We start from the raw sequence: 17,103 nt of genomic DNA on the forward strand, positions 1-17,103 counted from the left end.
AGATTAATATACTTCGATCAGATATATATATATATATATATATATATATATATATATATATATATGAACCCGTAGTTCGTTGTTACCTCCGTTAAGTTCATTGGGCGACCTGACCTCCGGGTGAAGGAGTTTTTTAATTGGAATAATTTTTGCTTATATATGTAGAGGGGAAGGTAAATAACAGGGGTACCTAAAGAGGGGAAAAGATTTTCATTGAAAAATTTTTCTTTAAACGAATCAGACCTTACTACCTCCGCATATATTTCTTATTAGTAGTGCGCTCTCACCTCCCGCAACGTTGTCAGATTTCAGGAGGACAGAAAGTAGGGCAGCTTGAATTCTACTCATATACAGCTGCTCTTCCGATTCATTCACACATACTGAAACCTGTAAATAGTTCGAGAACGATACTGATATTAATAAACTTCATACGCTAATAATTGATTGATAAGGATTCGGAGTAAATGAATTTGGACAGAAATTATTATCTTTTCTTCATGAATATCAACAGTTTTGAATAAGTATGCTATGTCTACGATACTTCGTCCGATAGGGGAGTTTAATACCGTATAGGTCCTAAAATGAATGATACATGACAATGAAATTTTTCGTTACATATGAGATTAAATCCAAAGACAATTTTACCGAATTTGTTCTGGTATGAAATAGTTATCTAAATTTTGGGCATTATATTCACGACATGAGGAACTCCATTGAAATGTTTTTCCCGAATGAATCAACAAAGATATACGTTTTACTTTCAGCTTCTATACTTCATTCACTTTCATTTTAGCACAGGATTGGCCATGGAAATTGAATACCTTTCACTCTGTATGAAACGAAAATGTTGGGTTAAGACGCTTGTCAAAACATTTTTGAGTTTTAAATAAATGCTACGTAGTCCGTTCTACGTGAGACTCTCAGTAATTACGTATTTCATCACAATGTCAAATCACTTCGGAAAATATTGCGTCGAAAATATGTAACGAACATAATTGACATTTATACAAACTGATTGAAGACATACCAAATCTATTTATTTACATGGAAAATAGAAGTAATCAGTAGCTTGAGGAGAGTTACTGTTGTTTATTTTCTTTGGCTGAAGGCTGAAGATTTTACATCAGTTGTAGAATTCAAAAAAATCAACCCGAGAATGAAATGCATTTGATGCAGTGTTAGCATTGAATTGAATACTCATAGGTGGTAGGGAATGGGTATCTCTTGAAGAAATGAACGGATAATTACGAGAATGTTGAATTCCTCAACAAAAATCATCTTGCGTGAATGGTAGTCAAAATAATTGAAAAAAGTTTGAAGCAACAGGAGCTTCACCTTCAAACAAAACAACTGCCTAGTATTCATGTCTGTTTATTTTCAGTACATTGATATAATAATAATAATTATACAGGGTGTGGCGTAATGAATGGATAATATGGAGCCTGCGGGTAGAGTACTCTATGGGGGTTCAAATAAATATATTTTACGTTTGGCAAAAGTGCCTTGGTTTTCGAGATATTGGGGATTTTCGATGAATCACCCCAAATAATAATAACTGGATATTGACATTTTTCATCATAGCGGTTCAAAAGAAACTCCTTGATTCAATGGCATTTCTTAATTGCTCGAGGAGTCTTTTGAAATTTTTCAGTACACAGGGTGTTGCACAAGTAAACGGACAAACGAAAACCGTAAATAGAGGGCATTGAGCTTAGTTCAAAAACACCTCATATGTGTGTCTTAGGCATTCCGTTTCCGATATAGAGAGGAGTTTATTCAAATTTCCCTAATTTTTGTTCGGCCATAACTCCAAATATTTTAGTTGGATTCGGCTAAAAATTCATTATCCGCTTAAACTTCTAAGTTTCAATAAAACAGAACATTAAAAGTTGACGAACACAGGACCGGACTCATTGAGGATATATTCAAATTTAAACTCATGCAAAACACTCTGTTTGTAGTTTTTCTCGTCATAATTTTGAATTTTTCAGGTATCTTCATTGATTTTCTCAAAATCAATGAAACTTTGGTATGCCTTTTCAGATTATTTCTAATGAATAATTGTTTGATCGTGAAATGTCTGGAAAAAACAGCGCTGCATATTGACTTTTACTTTACATTAATTAATGGGATGAATATGATCGCCAATCAACTGAGGAAATCTAAAAATGGAATTGGAAATGTTCAACTGAATTTTTTCGTTCTCAATATATGTCTTGCATTTGTTTTTGATATTTATAGCATATCTGGTTATTCAGATAAGTGATTAACAGTGATAATAAGCTTTATTATTGATAATAAACAAAAATAGAAAAAACTACCCTATCATGATCATGAAAATAATAATTATAATTCGATATCTTCCGAATGAATCGCTTTTTATGGACAACGTGGAACTGAAGTAATTTTCCGAACTGATTTTCACCTCATTTGGTCATTTAGTGAAGGTAATGATTGGCACTTCGAATAAGTGTCATAAATGCACTTTCGAATTCTTTACTGATTCCGTTATAGTCATTATTGGATCTATGGAAATCTATGGATTGTTCTGGTCTTATTACAATTTGTTATTGAAACATTGATGATATTCATGCACCAGCAAAAGTATTTATCAGTATTTCAGGTCATTTTATTAGAAGGGTAGGACCACAATATTGGACTGCTAGATCTCCAGATCTGACACCCCGCGATTTCTTTCTTTGTTTTTATTCACACAACTAGTTGTCCATAGAAAAATAGATTCATTCTGAAGATCAAGTTTTAATTTTTAGTTTCAAGATAGCGTAGTTTTTCGATCCATATTTGGTTATCATCAATTTTGAAACATTTTATCCTTGTGAAAGAGTATTTTGAAGACCGAATATGGTATAATTGTTGAACACATTCAACAGAATATTCTTCGAAAAAAAATCAATTAAGGATTTCTAAATACATTTTCATGAAGTGCTCTATTCCTTAGAGGCGTCTGACCAAAACAATTATTTCTAGAACATGATCAACAGGTGGGGCAACCCAAAAATCAATTCAATTTGAGACAATAATAATGCAGATAACAAAAAAGTTGAAATTATGATTAAAAAACTACATACACGTTGTTTTTATGAGTTTGAAGTTAAGTAAAGCCTCACTGAGCCCGGTCCAGATTTTTGTCGAATTTTAATGCTCTGTTTCAATGAAATTAACAACTCAAAGCTAATTATAAATTTTCAGTCGACTTGATCAGAATTTCAGGAGTTATAGCCAAACGGAAATTCGAGAAATTTCAAAAAAACCCGAAGAAACCTATATATAGGGTGCCCCAAAACTATTGAATCAAACGTCACACCACGATAGAGTAGATCAAATACTATCGAATGACACCAACATTAGTTGAGCGAAAATGTACCGTTTCTAAAAAAACCTAACCTAAAGTTGCCGATTTTCGAACTATTTTTTCAGTCACAAGGCCAATTTGTTATTAAGGATAGCGTTTTTCTCCCATATTATCACCCCTGTTTATTCTGAGTATTAAAAATCATGTAGAAAAAACAATTGTTTTAATTTACATTTACTTAGGTTATGGTTATCGATTAACTACTTAAAATAATTTCAATTAGGGGAGATGAAACAATAATATTACTTCAATATAATTTAAAATCGATATCCTTTTTCACAAACTGGCCCTGTTATTAAGAAAAATAGTTCGAAAATCGGCAACTTTATGTATTTTAATAAAATTCTGATTATTTTGGAAACGGTACATTTTCGTCGAACTAATGTTGGTGTCATTCGATAATATTTGGTTTACTCTATCGTGGTGTGACGTTTGATTCACTAGTTTTGGAACACCTTGTATATGGTATGATTCTGAACTCAGCTCAATGCCCTCTATTCACGGTTTTCATTTGTCTGTTTACTCGTAAAACACCCTGTATACTCCTTGTACTCTGAAAATTTTAAAACGAATGCCCTCACCGTCATATGAAAATTCAAATTCTTCTTGTTGTAAGAACCGTTCATCCTTTCACCCAACGCCGACCCTAGTTACATGGCCCGTTGAAAACGAAATCGGCATCTGTTTACTGCAAAACACGTGTTCGCTGATATGAAGGGTTCAAAATTTTCTACCTGATTCGGGCTTTTTAGGAACGAATTGCTCAAGATGCCGAGTTCGAATAACATTTCGTTTTGCGTGTTATATTGGATAAAATTGAATTTATTGCATGGATGATTCGAGAATTATTGATGTCCAGAATGCTCCAGAATGATGAAAATTTTCAGATTTCATTGAAATTCTTGCGAAAATTATCTCGTATATTTTCAAGTTTAGATTTTAATTCATTCAGAACTTTGAATTTCGGCAAATAATGATGTAAATGATATAGATAACAGTCAATCACATTTCCTTCAGCGCAGTTGTTGTTTTGAAGAAAAAGCAGTAGATTCTCGCAAAATCCGAAACTCTACATGTATAGCAGTTGTTCAGTTCGGGATTAAAGTTTATCCTAGATTGATTGTGACATTTCAGTTCAGTTCTGTCAGATTATCTAGGATCATCTTAAATCTCTGCCTCATCCTGAACTGAACAACCGGGCCTTATAGTAATAGCAACGTAGCATTCATTAAGTCGGTATATTATTGGAATAATACTAATTTTTTATAGCGGAGAATAGTGGTTTTCAGCCTCGGTAGGTATTCACGAAATTCATTTTATTATGTTTTTTTAAGGTGAATCGGCCCGAAATCTTGGATCCCCCGACCTGCTAGTTTCGTATACTTCTATGACAATAGCATAATAACTCAAATTTCAACATTTTCACAGAAATTTTTGAATTTAAGGGAGAGACACATTGAAAAAATCGATAGCAATTTACCGCCTAAACTACGAGCTTGCCGAAGTTGAAACTGGTAACAATCTACTCAGTGCTTCATAATATGTATAGTTTTATGACTCAGTGTTTTTTAGAACCTGTTGAAAAAATTAAAAACTGTAAACTCGTCATCGCCTTCCAAAGGCTGTATCTTGGAAGGTCTGTCGATTTGGAAAATTTACAGGAAATACCCCCGCTTATTTTCATTAAGGAATCATCTCCCTTATTCCTTCGCATTTGTTTACAGATATCCTGTATATAGCTATATTTTATCTATGTACCTTTTTATTCTAGATAGTAGAAGTTAATCAATCATCTGTATCTCAATCATATGTATCCGAGTATGTATCTATATTATTAACTTCATTTTGAAGATTCATTATATCTTGACAAAAATATGGTTGCAATTTCAAAATATGTTGACTCGAGGCCTTCCGAAGACTTCAATATTGTTTATTTTTTCCCTTACACCCTGTATGATCTATCGAAAAATGCAAATCTGTTTTGGCGAATTCTTCATAAAATCTTACTTGTTTCGATATAATTGGTAATTTTCTTTATGATACATCACTGAAATATTTAAACCAGAGAGATGCTACAAGCTCTTAAAATTTTTGGGAAAATCCAATATTTAAACATAATCGATAATAAAAGAGATGTTTCTGAGCAAAGGATTCCTCAAAATCTTTGAGAAATCTGATTCAAGAAAAAAATATAAAGAGCGTTCCATTTGAAATAACACAATGTCAAACATTCGGTTAAGCCGACGTTGTTCATTTCTGTGATATTGTGAAATTTGTAGCATTTTTTTCTCCTGATTCTGAAATAAAAATTTTCGGATTGGCTCATTGTCCTTGAATATTCATCACCATTAACATCTGAATTTTCTTATCCAAAAAATGTTTCTCTCTGAACAGGTTATTTTATTATATGCAATGATACAATACTGATTATTCGTTATACTAATAGGTAGTATTATCTATATGGATCATTTCCATAGAGAGAAGAAATATCATTATGGACAAGACTCAAATCGATTCGTTTTCAGATAGGTAATGAAATAGTTCGCCAAATTCAGAATTATAGTGTAAGCTTGAGATGAAAGAAGTTCAACGGATGCATAGATATACGCACGATGAAATATAAACAGTCATAATCCCATTCGAGAGAGCCAAGATTGGTTCTCTTTCACGTGATTCTTTCCCCTACAAAGGAATGCGATAAAAAATCGTTGAGATATGCCGCCTGGCTTGCAATAATGGAGGAGAAAACGCGCTGCGCCTCTCATTACTTAATTCCTCCGTATACTGATATTCCGCCTGTCTACATCTGCTTGCACAGTACAACGTTGCCATTTTCGGAGGTGCAAACGAGCAAAGAGTCTTTCAGAGTAATTCTCCGATATACAGCTCAGCACACTAGCGCCAGTGATATACACTCGAACTAAAAGATTGTTCAGTACATAAAGGGGGTGCGTTGTGACCTCAAAACGATTTTTTGATATGTTGGTCCCTGAAGCCTCCTGAATCTAACAAGCTAAAAAACAAGGCAAAACGTTGTCACCTCCGATTTCGGAGGTGACATCGATATATATGAGGTGAGAGCGTTAAACGAGTTACTATTTTGGAGGTGGTATTAACACTTTATAACTATATATATATATATATATATATATATATATATATATATATATATATATATATATATATATATATATATATATATATATATATATATATATATATATATATATATATATATATATATATATATATATATATATATATAGGGGTGGCGTATGCCTACGGGGAGTGACGTACCCGAGTCAGCCAGACCCTAGGCCAGCAACCTGGGTGTCTGTAGAAATCAAAGAGCTCCAGTAACAAGAAGCCAAAACCAGGGCGGTAGGCGGCAGCGGACTGGCCACCTTCGGAGCCGTCAGGAGGAAGAGTCTGATGGGGGTAACTGTGGGGCGAGCGGCGCAGTCCCCCGAGATGGCACCGTAAGCTCAGATCAAGTCCCAGGTGAGAAAGGAGGTTTAGGTTTGAACGAAGCTATGGCTAGTCCCACACAGGCCTCTGGGAGAAGAGATGGGAGAACGCGGTGGTCTGAGGATGACAACATGCTTATCATGCGCGTTCATTTTATTGCACTGGAAATGCAGGAAGACACAGGAAGGACTTACAGAGAGCTGTTGACTGAGACCTGGAATGAGATCAACCCAGAAAGACGATCCTATCCCAACCTATTGTCGAATAGGGTCAAATGGCTGCTGAGGAACAACAAATTCTCGGCGGTTGACCTTGATTTGATTCAAAGAAGTGTCAGACCTAGAGGAGCTGAGCCTGAGATGGAGGTTGAGATTGAGACAACTGAGAGCCTAAGACAAACGGTCGCCAGAAGAAGCCTGAGAACATGTGGGATGGAACGACGATTTTGCAGAAACCTACTGATGTACTCTGGAATCGCTGCAGATAAACGACCCAAGTTGCCCAGATTGAAATGTACGAGTCGTTTGCTACAGATTGTCCAAAAAATTGATGGCATATTGAATAAGTTTATTCCTGACTGTACAGGCCTGAAGGAGATGGTAGATGCGGTGTACGCGGCAGCGATCACTGTCTGCGAAGAAACAGGCCAATGTTTAGAGAATAACCAGCCCACTGAGCGAAGAAATATAACACCACCATGGAAGGAGCGCCTAGAGAAGAAAATAACTGGAATAAGAAAGAAAATCGGGGTTATTGATACTTACCTAAACATGCCAGACCCAACAAGAAAACTCATAAAGAAGACCCTGAGAATTGCGGCAGAATTCCATGTGAAAGGACGCAGTAGACAATTTAGAGAAGAACTGGTCATTACCTGCGATCGATTGAAGCAAAAGATCAAGGCTCTGGGAAATCGACTGCAACGATACAATGAACGGGTTAAGAGATATAAAAACAACCAGCTCTACTACAAAAACCCACAACAATTTTTTCGATCGCTTGAAGAGGATACTAGGCCTAGAAGCGCTGAATCGCCGTCTCTTGAAGAAATGTATAGAGAATGGTACAAAATCTGGGGAGAGGAAAAACTGCATGACGACGGGGTCTTTTGGATCAGAGAGGCGGAAAAGAAGACAGAATTGTTTGATATGGAGGATATCAAAATAAGAGAAGAGGACATACAAAAGGTGCTAAAGAAGACGAACAACTGGTCAGCTCCAGGTCCGGACGGATTGCATACATATTGGTGGAAGAACTTCAAATCAACGCACAAAGACCTAGCTAGAATGTTTCAGGAAGCTCTGAGTGATCCCTCACTGATACCGGAATCTTTCACCCTAGGAGTAACTCATATGATACCTAAGGGAAAAAACACCACCGATCCGAAAAACTATCGACCTATCACATGCTTGCCCTCAATATACAAGATACTGACAGGTATACTAACTACCAACATTTGGAAACATGTGAACAAATATGGTATAATGACTGGCGAACAGAAAGGGTGTAGGAAGGATGTTCGAGGATGCAAGGAGACTCTCACCATTGATCATCTGGTAACTAAGCAAGCGCGAAAAAAGTTGAGGAACATGTCAATTGCATGGATTGACTATAAAAAAGCCTTCGACTCCATGCCGCACACCTGGCTTCTGAAAACATTGCGCCTATACGGAGTATCCGAAACTATTGTCAATCTTCTGGAACACCTGATGAAGACTTGGCGAACAAAACTTATGATGAACACAGAAGGAGAAATTTCGTTAACATCTGAAATAAAATTAAAAAGAGGGATATTCCAAGGCGACAAATTGAGTCCTCTATGGTTTTGTCTAGCTCTTAATTTCCTGAGCAACCTATTGAGTGAGAGTCAATATGGCTACGTCATAGACAGACAGAAGAAAACGAAGATAAACCATCAGCTTTACATGGACGATTTGAAGCTTTATGCGGCCAATGAAGAGGAAATGAAGAGAATGCTCAATATTGTGGCATCTTTTTCTGATACAGTAGGAATGGAGTTGGGAATCGACAAATGCGCGGTTGTTCACATGAAGAGAGGAAGGTTGATTGAGGGGGACGATATGAGGATGCAGAACAACATGTCTATTCGGAGAATGGGAACGGATGAAACATATAAATACCTTGGAATACAGCAAGGGCTAGAGCTGAATGTTGCTGAATCCAAAGCTGGCTTTGAGAATAAGTTTTTTGGAAGACTCAGGAAGGTACTGGCCAGCAAATTGAACGCAAAATCAATGTTCACAGCCATCAACACCTGGGCTATACCATGCATAGCGTACTCATTCGGAGTGGTGAAATGGTCTAGAACGGAACTGAAAGCAATAGACACCAAAGTGAGAGTTCTTTTGACCAAATACGGAATCCATCATCCACATGCCTCAGTCAATAGACTTTATGTGCCCAGGAAAGAGGGAGGCAGAGGATTACATAGTATAGAAATCATACATAATAATATCACGAAAGAAATGAAAGAGTATTTCTGGTCAAAAAGCTCACCCTTCTTCAAAATGATCTGTAAGGAGGACGATAATATAACAGCGTTAAACCTTGCTTCAGAAAGGAGAACTAACGAAGAACCAACCATTGAATCGCTAACTGACCAGTGGCACAGTAAGACATTACATGGTAGATATCCAGAAGCCCTAAAAAATAGTAAAATCAACACACAAATGTCTCTTGGATATATGACAGCCGGTTACCTTTATCCTGAGACTGAAGGCAGACTTGTAGCAATCCAGGACCAAGTAGTCCCTACCCGATCGTATGTCAAAAATATAACCAAAAGATACTTACCATCAGATCGGTGTCGAAAATGTTCTTTGTCCTCGGAGTCCATACAACATGTGACGTCAGCGTGTCCGATTTTGGCCCCTAGAGAATATACAGATCGTCATAATGCCATGGCCAAGGTCTACCATCAAGCTATTGCCATAAAAACTGGGCTGATACTAACTTCAAAGAAGCCGTACGAATACTCTCCAAAATCTGTCATGGAAAATGAGAAGTACAGGCTCTACTGGGATACCTTCTTGGAGACAGACAGACCGGTAGCACACAACAGGCCAGATATTGTTATCTTTGATAAGGAAAATAATGTGGCGAACATTATCGATATAACTGTGCCGGCAGACGACAACGTGTCTAGAGCTTACTCCGAGAAGATCACAAAGTACGAAGATCTCGCATTTCAACTAAAAGAGATGTACAGATTGAAAACAGTGTATGTGACACCACTTGTTATCTCAACTAATGGCCTGGTCGAGGTACACTTGAAGGAGAACACGAGCCAATTGGGATTGGATGAGAACGACGTCATAAGCGCAGCACAGAGGGAGGTAATCTTGTGGACGACAAGAATAGTCCGTAAATTTCTTGCGAGTGGCTGAAGACGTCTTGATTCATTGGAGGCCGGCGTCTTACAGTGTCGAACTGAGACCCTATATGGTGATTAAAAAAAAAATATATATATATATATATATATATATATATATATATATATATATATATATATATATATATGTGTGTATATATATATATATATATATATGTATATATATATATATATATATATATATATATATATATATATATATATATATATATATATATATATATATATATAATACTTTAGATAATGATCGTTGAATGATATATTATTTAATAAGGGATGTCGATCAACACACTGATGAGGTATTCACTCTTTATTCATAATAGCCTAGCTTTCGGAAACGGTTGTTTCCTTCCTCAGGGCAGCGAATACGAGCTCCAGTGTTATACGGCAATATAGTCATGAAATCAAAACTTAAAAATAATTTGAGCTTCTACAATTTCTTAATAAATCAATCACATGTACTGGAAGTGTCAAAAACAAAACCTCATATATATATATATATATATATATATATGATAATATTCTTTTAAATGGAACACCCTGTATATGCTCGTTTAGATTGTTTATTAATCCTGAAAGTAAAATTTGTCGTGGATGATATGCAGGGTATATAAAAATTCAACAGATAGCCGGGTTATAAAATCGACTCGAATATTAATTTATTTGAAAGCTTAAGTCGTGATTTTCAAGCTTTATACTCGACTTTATATTATACCTAGATGAAAACCCTTGTGTACCAATTGAGGTACCTATTTGTGGGTATAACTATGTTGATGAGGGAAGGTTAATAGTACATCAAACAATGAAGTATAGGATATCCATGGATAGAAGCAATTTCTGTAAGCTAGCCTCAGTTAGCCTTAACTACATAGTGTGATGTGAAGAAAATTCCCAAAATATATATTCAAAAAAAAATACATAACTATGAATTGTATTGAATTGTCATGAATTGTATTGAATTGTCATGAATTGTATTGAATTGTCATGAATTGTATTGAATTGCCATGAATTGTATTGAATTGTCCGTGAATTGCCGTGAATTGTCCGTGAATTGCCGTGAATTGCCATGAATTTTCTTGAATTGTGTGAATTGTTGAATTGTTTTATATGCTATTATAGGAATTGCGTGAATTGTCTGAATTGTGGTGTACAACATTTTCATGACCGGTTCACACCTCGGGAAGACCAAAGGAAAATTCTGGCAAAATTCGTGAAAGAGAAGTTCGAATTGCAGAGTGATCGATTGGGTTAGGTTTGGTTAGAAAGACCAAACGAAAATTGTGGAAAAATTCGTGAAAGAGAAATTCGAATTACAGGCTGATCGATTAGGTTAGGTTAGGTTAGAAAGACCAAACAAAAATTGTGGAAAAATTCGTGAAAGAGAAATTCGAATTACAGGCTGATCGATTAGGTTAGGTTAGGTTAGGAAGACCAAAGGAAAATTCTGGAAAAATTCGTGAAAGAGAAGTTTTAATTGCAGAGTGATCGATTAGGTTAGGTTAGGTTAGGAGGACCAAAGGAAAATTGTGAAAAAATTCGTGAAAGAGAAATTCGAATTACAGGCTGATCGATTAGGTAAGGTTAGGTTAGGAAAACCAAAGGAAAATTCTGGAAAAATTCGTGAAAGAGAAGTTCGAATTGCAGAGTAATCGATTAGGTTAGGTTAGGTTAGGAAGACCAAAGGAAAATTCTGGCAAAATTCGTGAAAGAGAAGTTCGAATTGCAGAGTGATCGATTGGGTTAGGTTGGGTTAGGAAGACCAAAGGAAAATTCTGGCAAATTTCGTGAAAGAGAAGTTCGAATTGCAGAGTGATCGATTATGTTAGGTTAGGTTAGAAAGACCAAAGGAAAATTGTGGAAAAATTCGTGAAAGAGATATTCGAATTACAGGCTGATCGATTAGGTTAAGTTAGGTTAGGAAGACCAAAGGAAAATTCTGGAAAAATTCGTGAAAGAGAAAATTTAATTGCAGAGTGATCGATTAGGTTAGGTTAGGTTAGGAAGACCAAAGGAAAATTCTGGCAGAATTCGTGAAAGAGAAGTTCGAATTGCGGAGTGATCGATTGGGTTAGGTTAGGTTAGAAAGACCGAAGGAAAATTCTGGAAAAATTCGTGAAAGAGAAGTTCGAATTGCAGAGTAATCGATTATGTTAGGTTAAGTTAGGAAGACCAAAGGAAAATTCTGGCAAAATTCGTGAAAGAGAAATTCGAATTACAGGCTGATCAGCCTAACTAACCTAACCTAATCAGGTTAGGTTAGGTTAGGAAGACCAAAGGAAAATTCTGGAAAAATTCGTGAAAGAGATGTTTTAATTGCAGAGTGATCGATTAGGTTAGGTTAGGTTAGGAAGACCAAAGGAAAATTCTGGCAGAATTCGTGAAAGAGAAGTTCGAATTGCGGAGTGATCGATTGGGTTAGGTAAGGTTAGAAAGACCAAAGGAAAATTCTGGCAAAATTCGTGAAAGAGAAGTTCGAATTGCAGAGTGATCGATTGGGTTAGGTTAGGTTAGAATGACCAAAGGAAAATTGTGGAAAAATTCGTGAAAGAGAAATTCGAATTAGAGGCTGATCAGCCTAACTAACCTATTCTAATCAGGTTAGGTTAGGTTAGGAAGACCAAAGGAAAATTCTGGAAAAATTCGTGAAAGAGAAGTTTTAATTGCAGAGTGATCGATAAGGTTAGGTTAGGTTAGGAAGAATAAAGGAAAATTCTGGAAAAATTCGTGAAAGAGAAGTTCGAATTGCAGAGTGCTCGATTAGGTTAGGTTAGGAAGACAAAAGGAAAATTCTGGAGAATTCGTGCAAGAGAAGTTCAAATTGCAGGGTGATCGATTAGGTAAGGTTAGGTTCCCGTGAGGAGAGTTAACTCCCATCGGGCGCCTCCCCAGGTGGCGGATAGGGGGATGCCTCCCAGATATGGGGGGTACCGGGGAAATCAAATACCCGGGGCGGACCAAATCCGCGCTGCCTTGCGCGTCGGGGAACGGACCCCAAAGGCTAAGGGAAGGAAAACCCTGACAGAGAACCCATGCACACCGATGGGCAACCATCGGGAAAGAACGCGAAGGCGGTAAACTAAGCAACTATGGCGGATCTTAAAACGTATGATTTACCCCAGGAGGGTAGGGTCAAAATCGATCCAGAATCCCTCCCCGCTATTGTGGGCTTCCCCACGGATTCTTAGGGGGGTAACGAAACGTCGAATAAAAAAAGTGACACCCAGGTCAATATATTTGGGAAGATTACGAAGTTAAAAAGGACTCCACCTAGTAGACGACACGAGAGTGAAAAGTCTGCACTGGAGATGAAGGAAGACGGGAAATCGCTGGGCGACCAGGCTGTTTTACCGGTTGAGGAGACTGGGAGGATGGGGAAGAAGAAGAGGAGGAGGCACCGAGAAGGCGCTGAAATCTTCTAGACAGCACAGAGGTTAAGGGAGACAAGACAGAGAGGATGGAAGAGGAAAAGGAGGACGTCGGTAAGCCTACGAAAGATGAAAGTAGGGAAAATCAGGAGGAAGAGATGGAAACATCCGAGGCACAGAAGCTCACAGAAGCAAAAAGGATAAGAGGAAAGCAAATTGTAACGAGCTCCCCGAAAGTAGAACAGAAATACGTGGATATGGGTATATCTGGGCAAGAGGAAATTGTGTCACCGGAAGAGTCGTTATCGGATTGGTTCTTTGACTTCGCAGTGGGAACAAACCCGAGCAAGCGAAAGAGAGTTGAAACTCCCAAGAACCTGAGTATAAAAAATTGAGCCTGGATAACCTAATAGTGAATATGACCCAGATTGAAGAAGAGTTAACAAAGCTGCTGAATACAGAAGCTGTAACAAAGGAAACGATGATGAAGGAGTTAAAAAGGATAAGAGACCTGGTAACAGAGGAGATATTCGAAGCGAAGAGAGTATACCGGAGTTGAAGTTCCTCAGGCCACTAACTGGAGGGGCCAGGGTATTCTGGGCTATCTTAAGGCTGGAAAACTGCCAGAAAATAAAACAATAATCCACAGAACACAAAGCTGCGCGAGAATAGGTCAAGACACCATCAAAGACGACAGGAGAATCAGTTTTATAGGACTCACAAATGAATCTGAGGAAGAAGCACAGATTAAAAACGCCTACGATATGTTGAAGATAATCCGTAAACAAATTATGGGGGGCGGGCAAAACAGAAGAGTAGTACACATAGCTCTAGCGATTGCTCTGAACCTCGAGGTAAAAAAGAAGATTATTGACTGCGCCTTCCACGGGTATGAAGGAGAACTAATCATGCATGAAAAAAATTCATCGGAGGAGAAGTTAGAAGCCAGAAGAAAATACGAAAACGAGGCAGTTATGATGGAGATACCAAAGGAAACGACATATGCGCAGATGATAGCAAGGCTTAAGGGAGAAGTGGGAAAAGAAGATAAAATAAAAGGCGAAATAGAAAAGATGAGACAAACAAGAGAAGGACATCTTCTTTTGGAGTTTAAAAAGGGGAGTAGGCAAACAGAAAATATCTACAACATAATTAAGGAATCGATGAGGAGCGAGAAAATCAGAAGATACAGAGGGGAAGACAGTAAAAAAGCTGTAAACATATACGGAATGGACATAAATGTAGATGAAAAACAAATAAGAGATACCATTAAGAGAGAATGGAATAGGGAGATTAGAAATGATGAAGACATCGTAATCAAAGCGCTGAGACAGATGCCCGGGGAAGAAAGGCAGCGACAGTGCTAGCACCGGCGGAGATAGTACCTACACTTAATGCTGGCAAAGAAAAAATTAAAAATAGGTTTCTCCGTAGCCGACATAGGGGAGAGAAAAACAATTATCAGGTGTAATAGGTGCTGGGAGGAAGGGCATGTGGCCAGATTTTGTGAAGGGGAGGATAGGGGTAGTAAATGTAGGAACTGTACCAAAGAGGGGCACATAGCAAAAGACTGCGATGGATCTCCATATTGCCTGATATGTGGTAAATCAGGACACAGAACGGCCACCGGGAAATGCGCAGATCGAAAAAAATCAAGCTATAATAGCGAGAGGGAAGGACACCTGAGAGAACATATTACCAAAGACATCCTGTGAATAGATTTATTTATATCTTTAGATACATAGTATTGATTGGTCCGTATACAACCTATCTATATTTGCTTATTTATTTATTTACCTGTATATACTCACTTATTTATTACTTTGTACATATTTACTTATTTATTCGTTTGTATATATTTATTTTATTTATAAACCTATTTATTTATTTATTTATCTACTCGTTTTTTGTCCGTCCTAAGTACTAAATTCATATAATGCTCAGTTTACTTCAGCTCAACCTTGGAAGAGCTAGGCTTGCCAACGACATGGCATGTGCTGATGCGGTGAAGGGAAACGCGGATGTCATGGTGATATCGGAGCCAAATAAGAACATAGCTTCCGGAGACGGTTGGTGTATGGACGAGAGGGGGAGTGTCGCCATTAAGATATGCAACAGAGAACTAGAGGTTGATCAGATCACGCCAGGAAGGGACTACGTATCTGAACCTATACGGGCTACACGTGTATGGAATATACGTATCACCAAATATAAATCTTGATAATTTTAAGATAATTATAGATAGAGTGTTCGAGAATGCTGCTAGACATCCAGAAGACTCCCTTATTATGGGTGACGTGAACGCCAAGTCGCAAGTCCTGGGTGCCCCACGAACTGACGAAAGGGGAAAATACATCGAAGAATGGATGGCACAGCTGAGTTGGACCGCAGCAAATGATGGAATGCACAGGTTCGAGAGAGGCGCATCGAGAAGTCACATTGATGTGACACTGGGAGCCGAGAAGATGCTAAGTGGGTGACAGAATGGAGCATTCATTTCGAGAACCCGTACACCTACCATGGGCATATTCTCATGAAACTGAAAACTGAACGGCATGCGCCAGCGACCAGGGAGGGACCAGTGAGACAGGTGTTGAGGGCCAGAAATTTCCAATCACTTCTGAGGGCTGTAATGAAAAAATGGGTTTTCAAACCTTTTCCCTCATTTTAGAAGAATCTTTCAGTTTTCACTTTCAAGTAATTTTATTTTCGAAATAATTTTGGAGAAAAATATTTTCAATTTCCAATTCAGGATTCCGACATAGTTCGGAATTGTAAACATACCGCACCGTTTTTATTCCGTTTTTATTTCCTAAAAACGATGTCGCACCGTATAAAACATCCTGAATTGGAAGATAACCGAGTTTTTTGTTCACTAGCACAGATAATTCGAAATTAAAACGTCTTCATCGACGCAAATTTACCGAATTTCGACTGTCGGGCACATCTGATTTCCGCACCCCCCCTGTGGGTATAAAATCAGATGTTCCCCCGCAGGCCACTTCACTTACGTTGCTCACTTGTTCTTAACTTGCTGTCAGATAGTTTTTACTTACGATTAACTTGCTGCCGACTTGCGATTGTCCCTTAATGAGTTTGACTACCGATTAGCTGCCGAGTATTTTCGAGAATTCACCAATTTTTTTTAGTTTTCTTTTCGGAGAAATTTTAGAAGAAGTTTTTTTTTTTGAGTTATTTTTTTTGCTCTCTCTCTACTGTTCTTTCTTTTCTCTTGTGAGTGCAAGTGGCCAAGCCATAGGTAAGACGACACTACGTTATTTTTTTATATAATATTAGAACTTCAGCCTCCCTCTATCCCATCCTACCCCGGGTTAAGTTCCACCCCTACTGCTAAAGCACCCCACTGGCGTGGATACTCAGGGGGTGCGGAGGCACTTTGGAGTGGCAGAGAACCTTCCTTTATCCCTTCCTACCCCGGGTTAAGTTCCACCCCTACTGCTGAAGCACCCCGCTGGCGTGGATAC

The 17,103-nt window shown here is 37.7% G+C and overlaps 2 protein-coding genes across 2 annotated transcripts; both read left to right on the forward strand.

Moving 5' to 3' along the window:
• The first annotated feature begins 6,906 nt into the window (after positions 1-6,906).
• LOC123313934 lies at positions 6,907-13,672 on the forward strand. Its single transcript, XM_044899044.1, has 2 exons — positions 6,907-10,197; positions 13,439-13,672. Exons 1-2 carry the CDS (start codon positions 6,907-6,909, stop codon positions 13,670-13,672), a joined length of 3,525 nt encoding a protein of 1,174 aa, XP_044754979.1.
• A 1,340-nt stretch (positions 13,673-15,012) lies between these two features.
• Positions 15,013-15,333, forward strand: LOC123313936 (zinc finger CCHC domain-containing protein 13-like). Its single transcript, XM_044899046.1, has one exon. The coding sequence runs from the start codon at positions 15,013-15,015 to the stop codon at positions 15,331-15,333; it is 321 nt and encodes a 106-aa protein (XP_044754981.1).
• The last annotated feature ends 1,770 nt before the right edge of the window (positions 15,334-17,103 follow it).

This window comes from Coccinella septempunctata, chromosome 5 (genome assembly GCF_907165205.1).
Source record: "Coccinella septempunctata chromosome 5, icCocSept1.1, whole genome shotgun sequence".
Lineage (NCBI taxonomy): Eukaryota > Metazoa > Arthropoda > Insecta > Coleoptera > Coccinellidae > Coccinella > Coccinella septempunctata.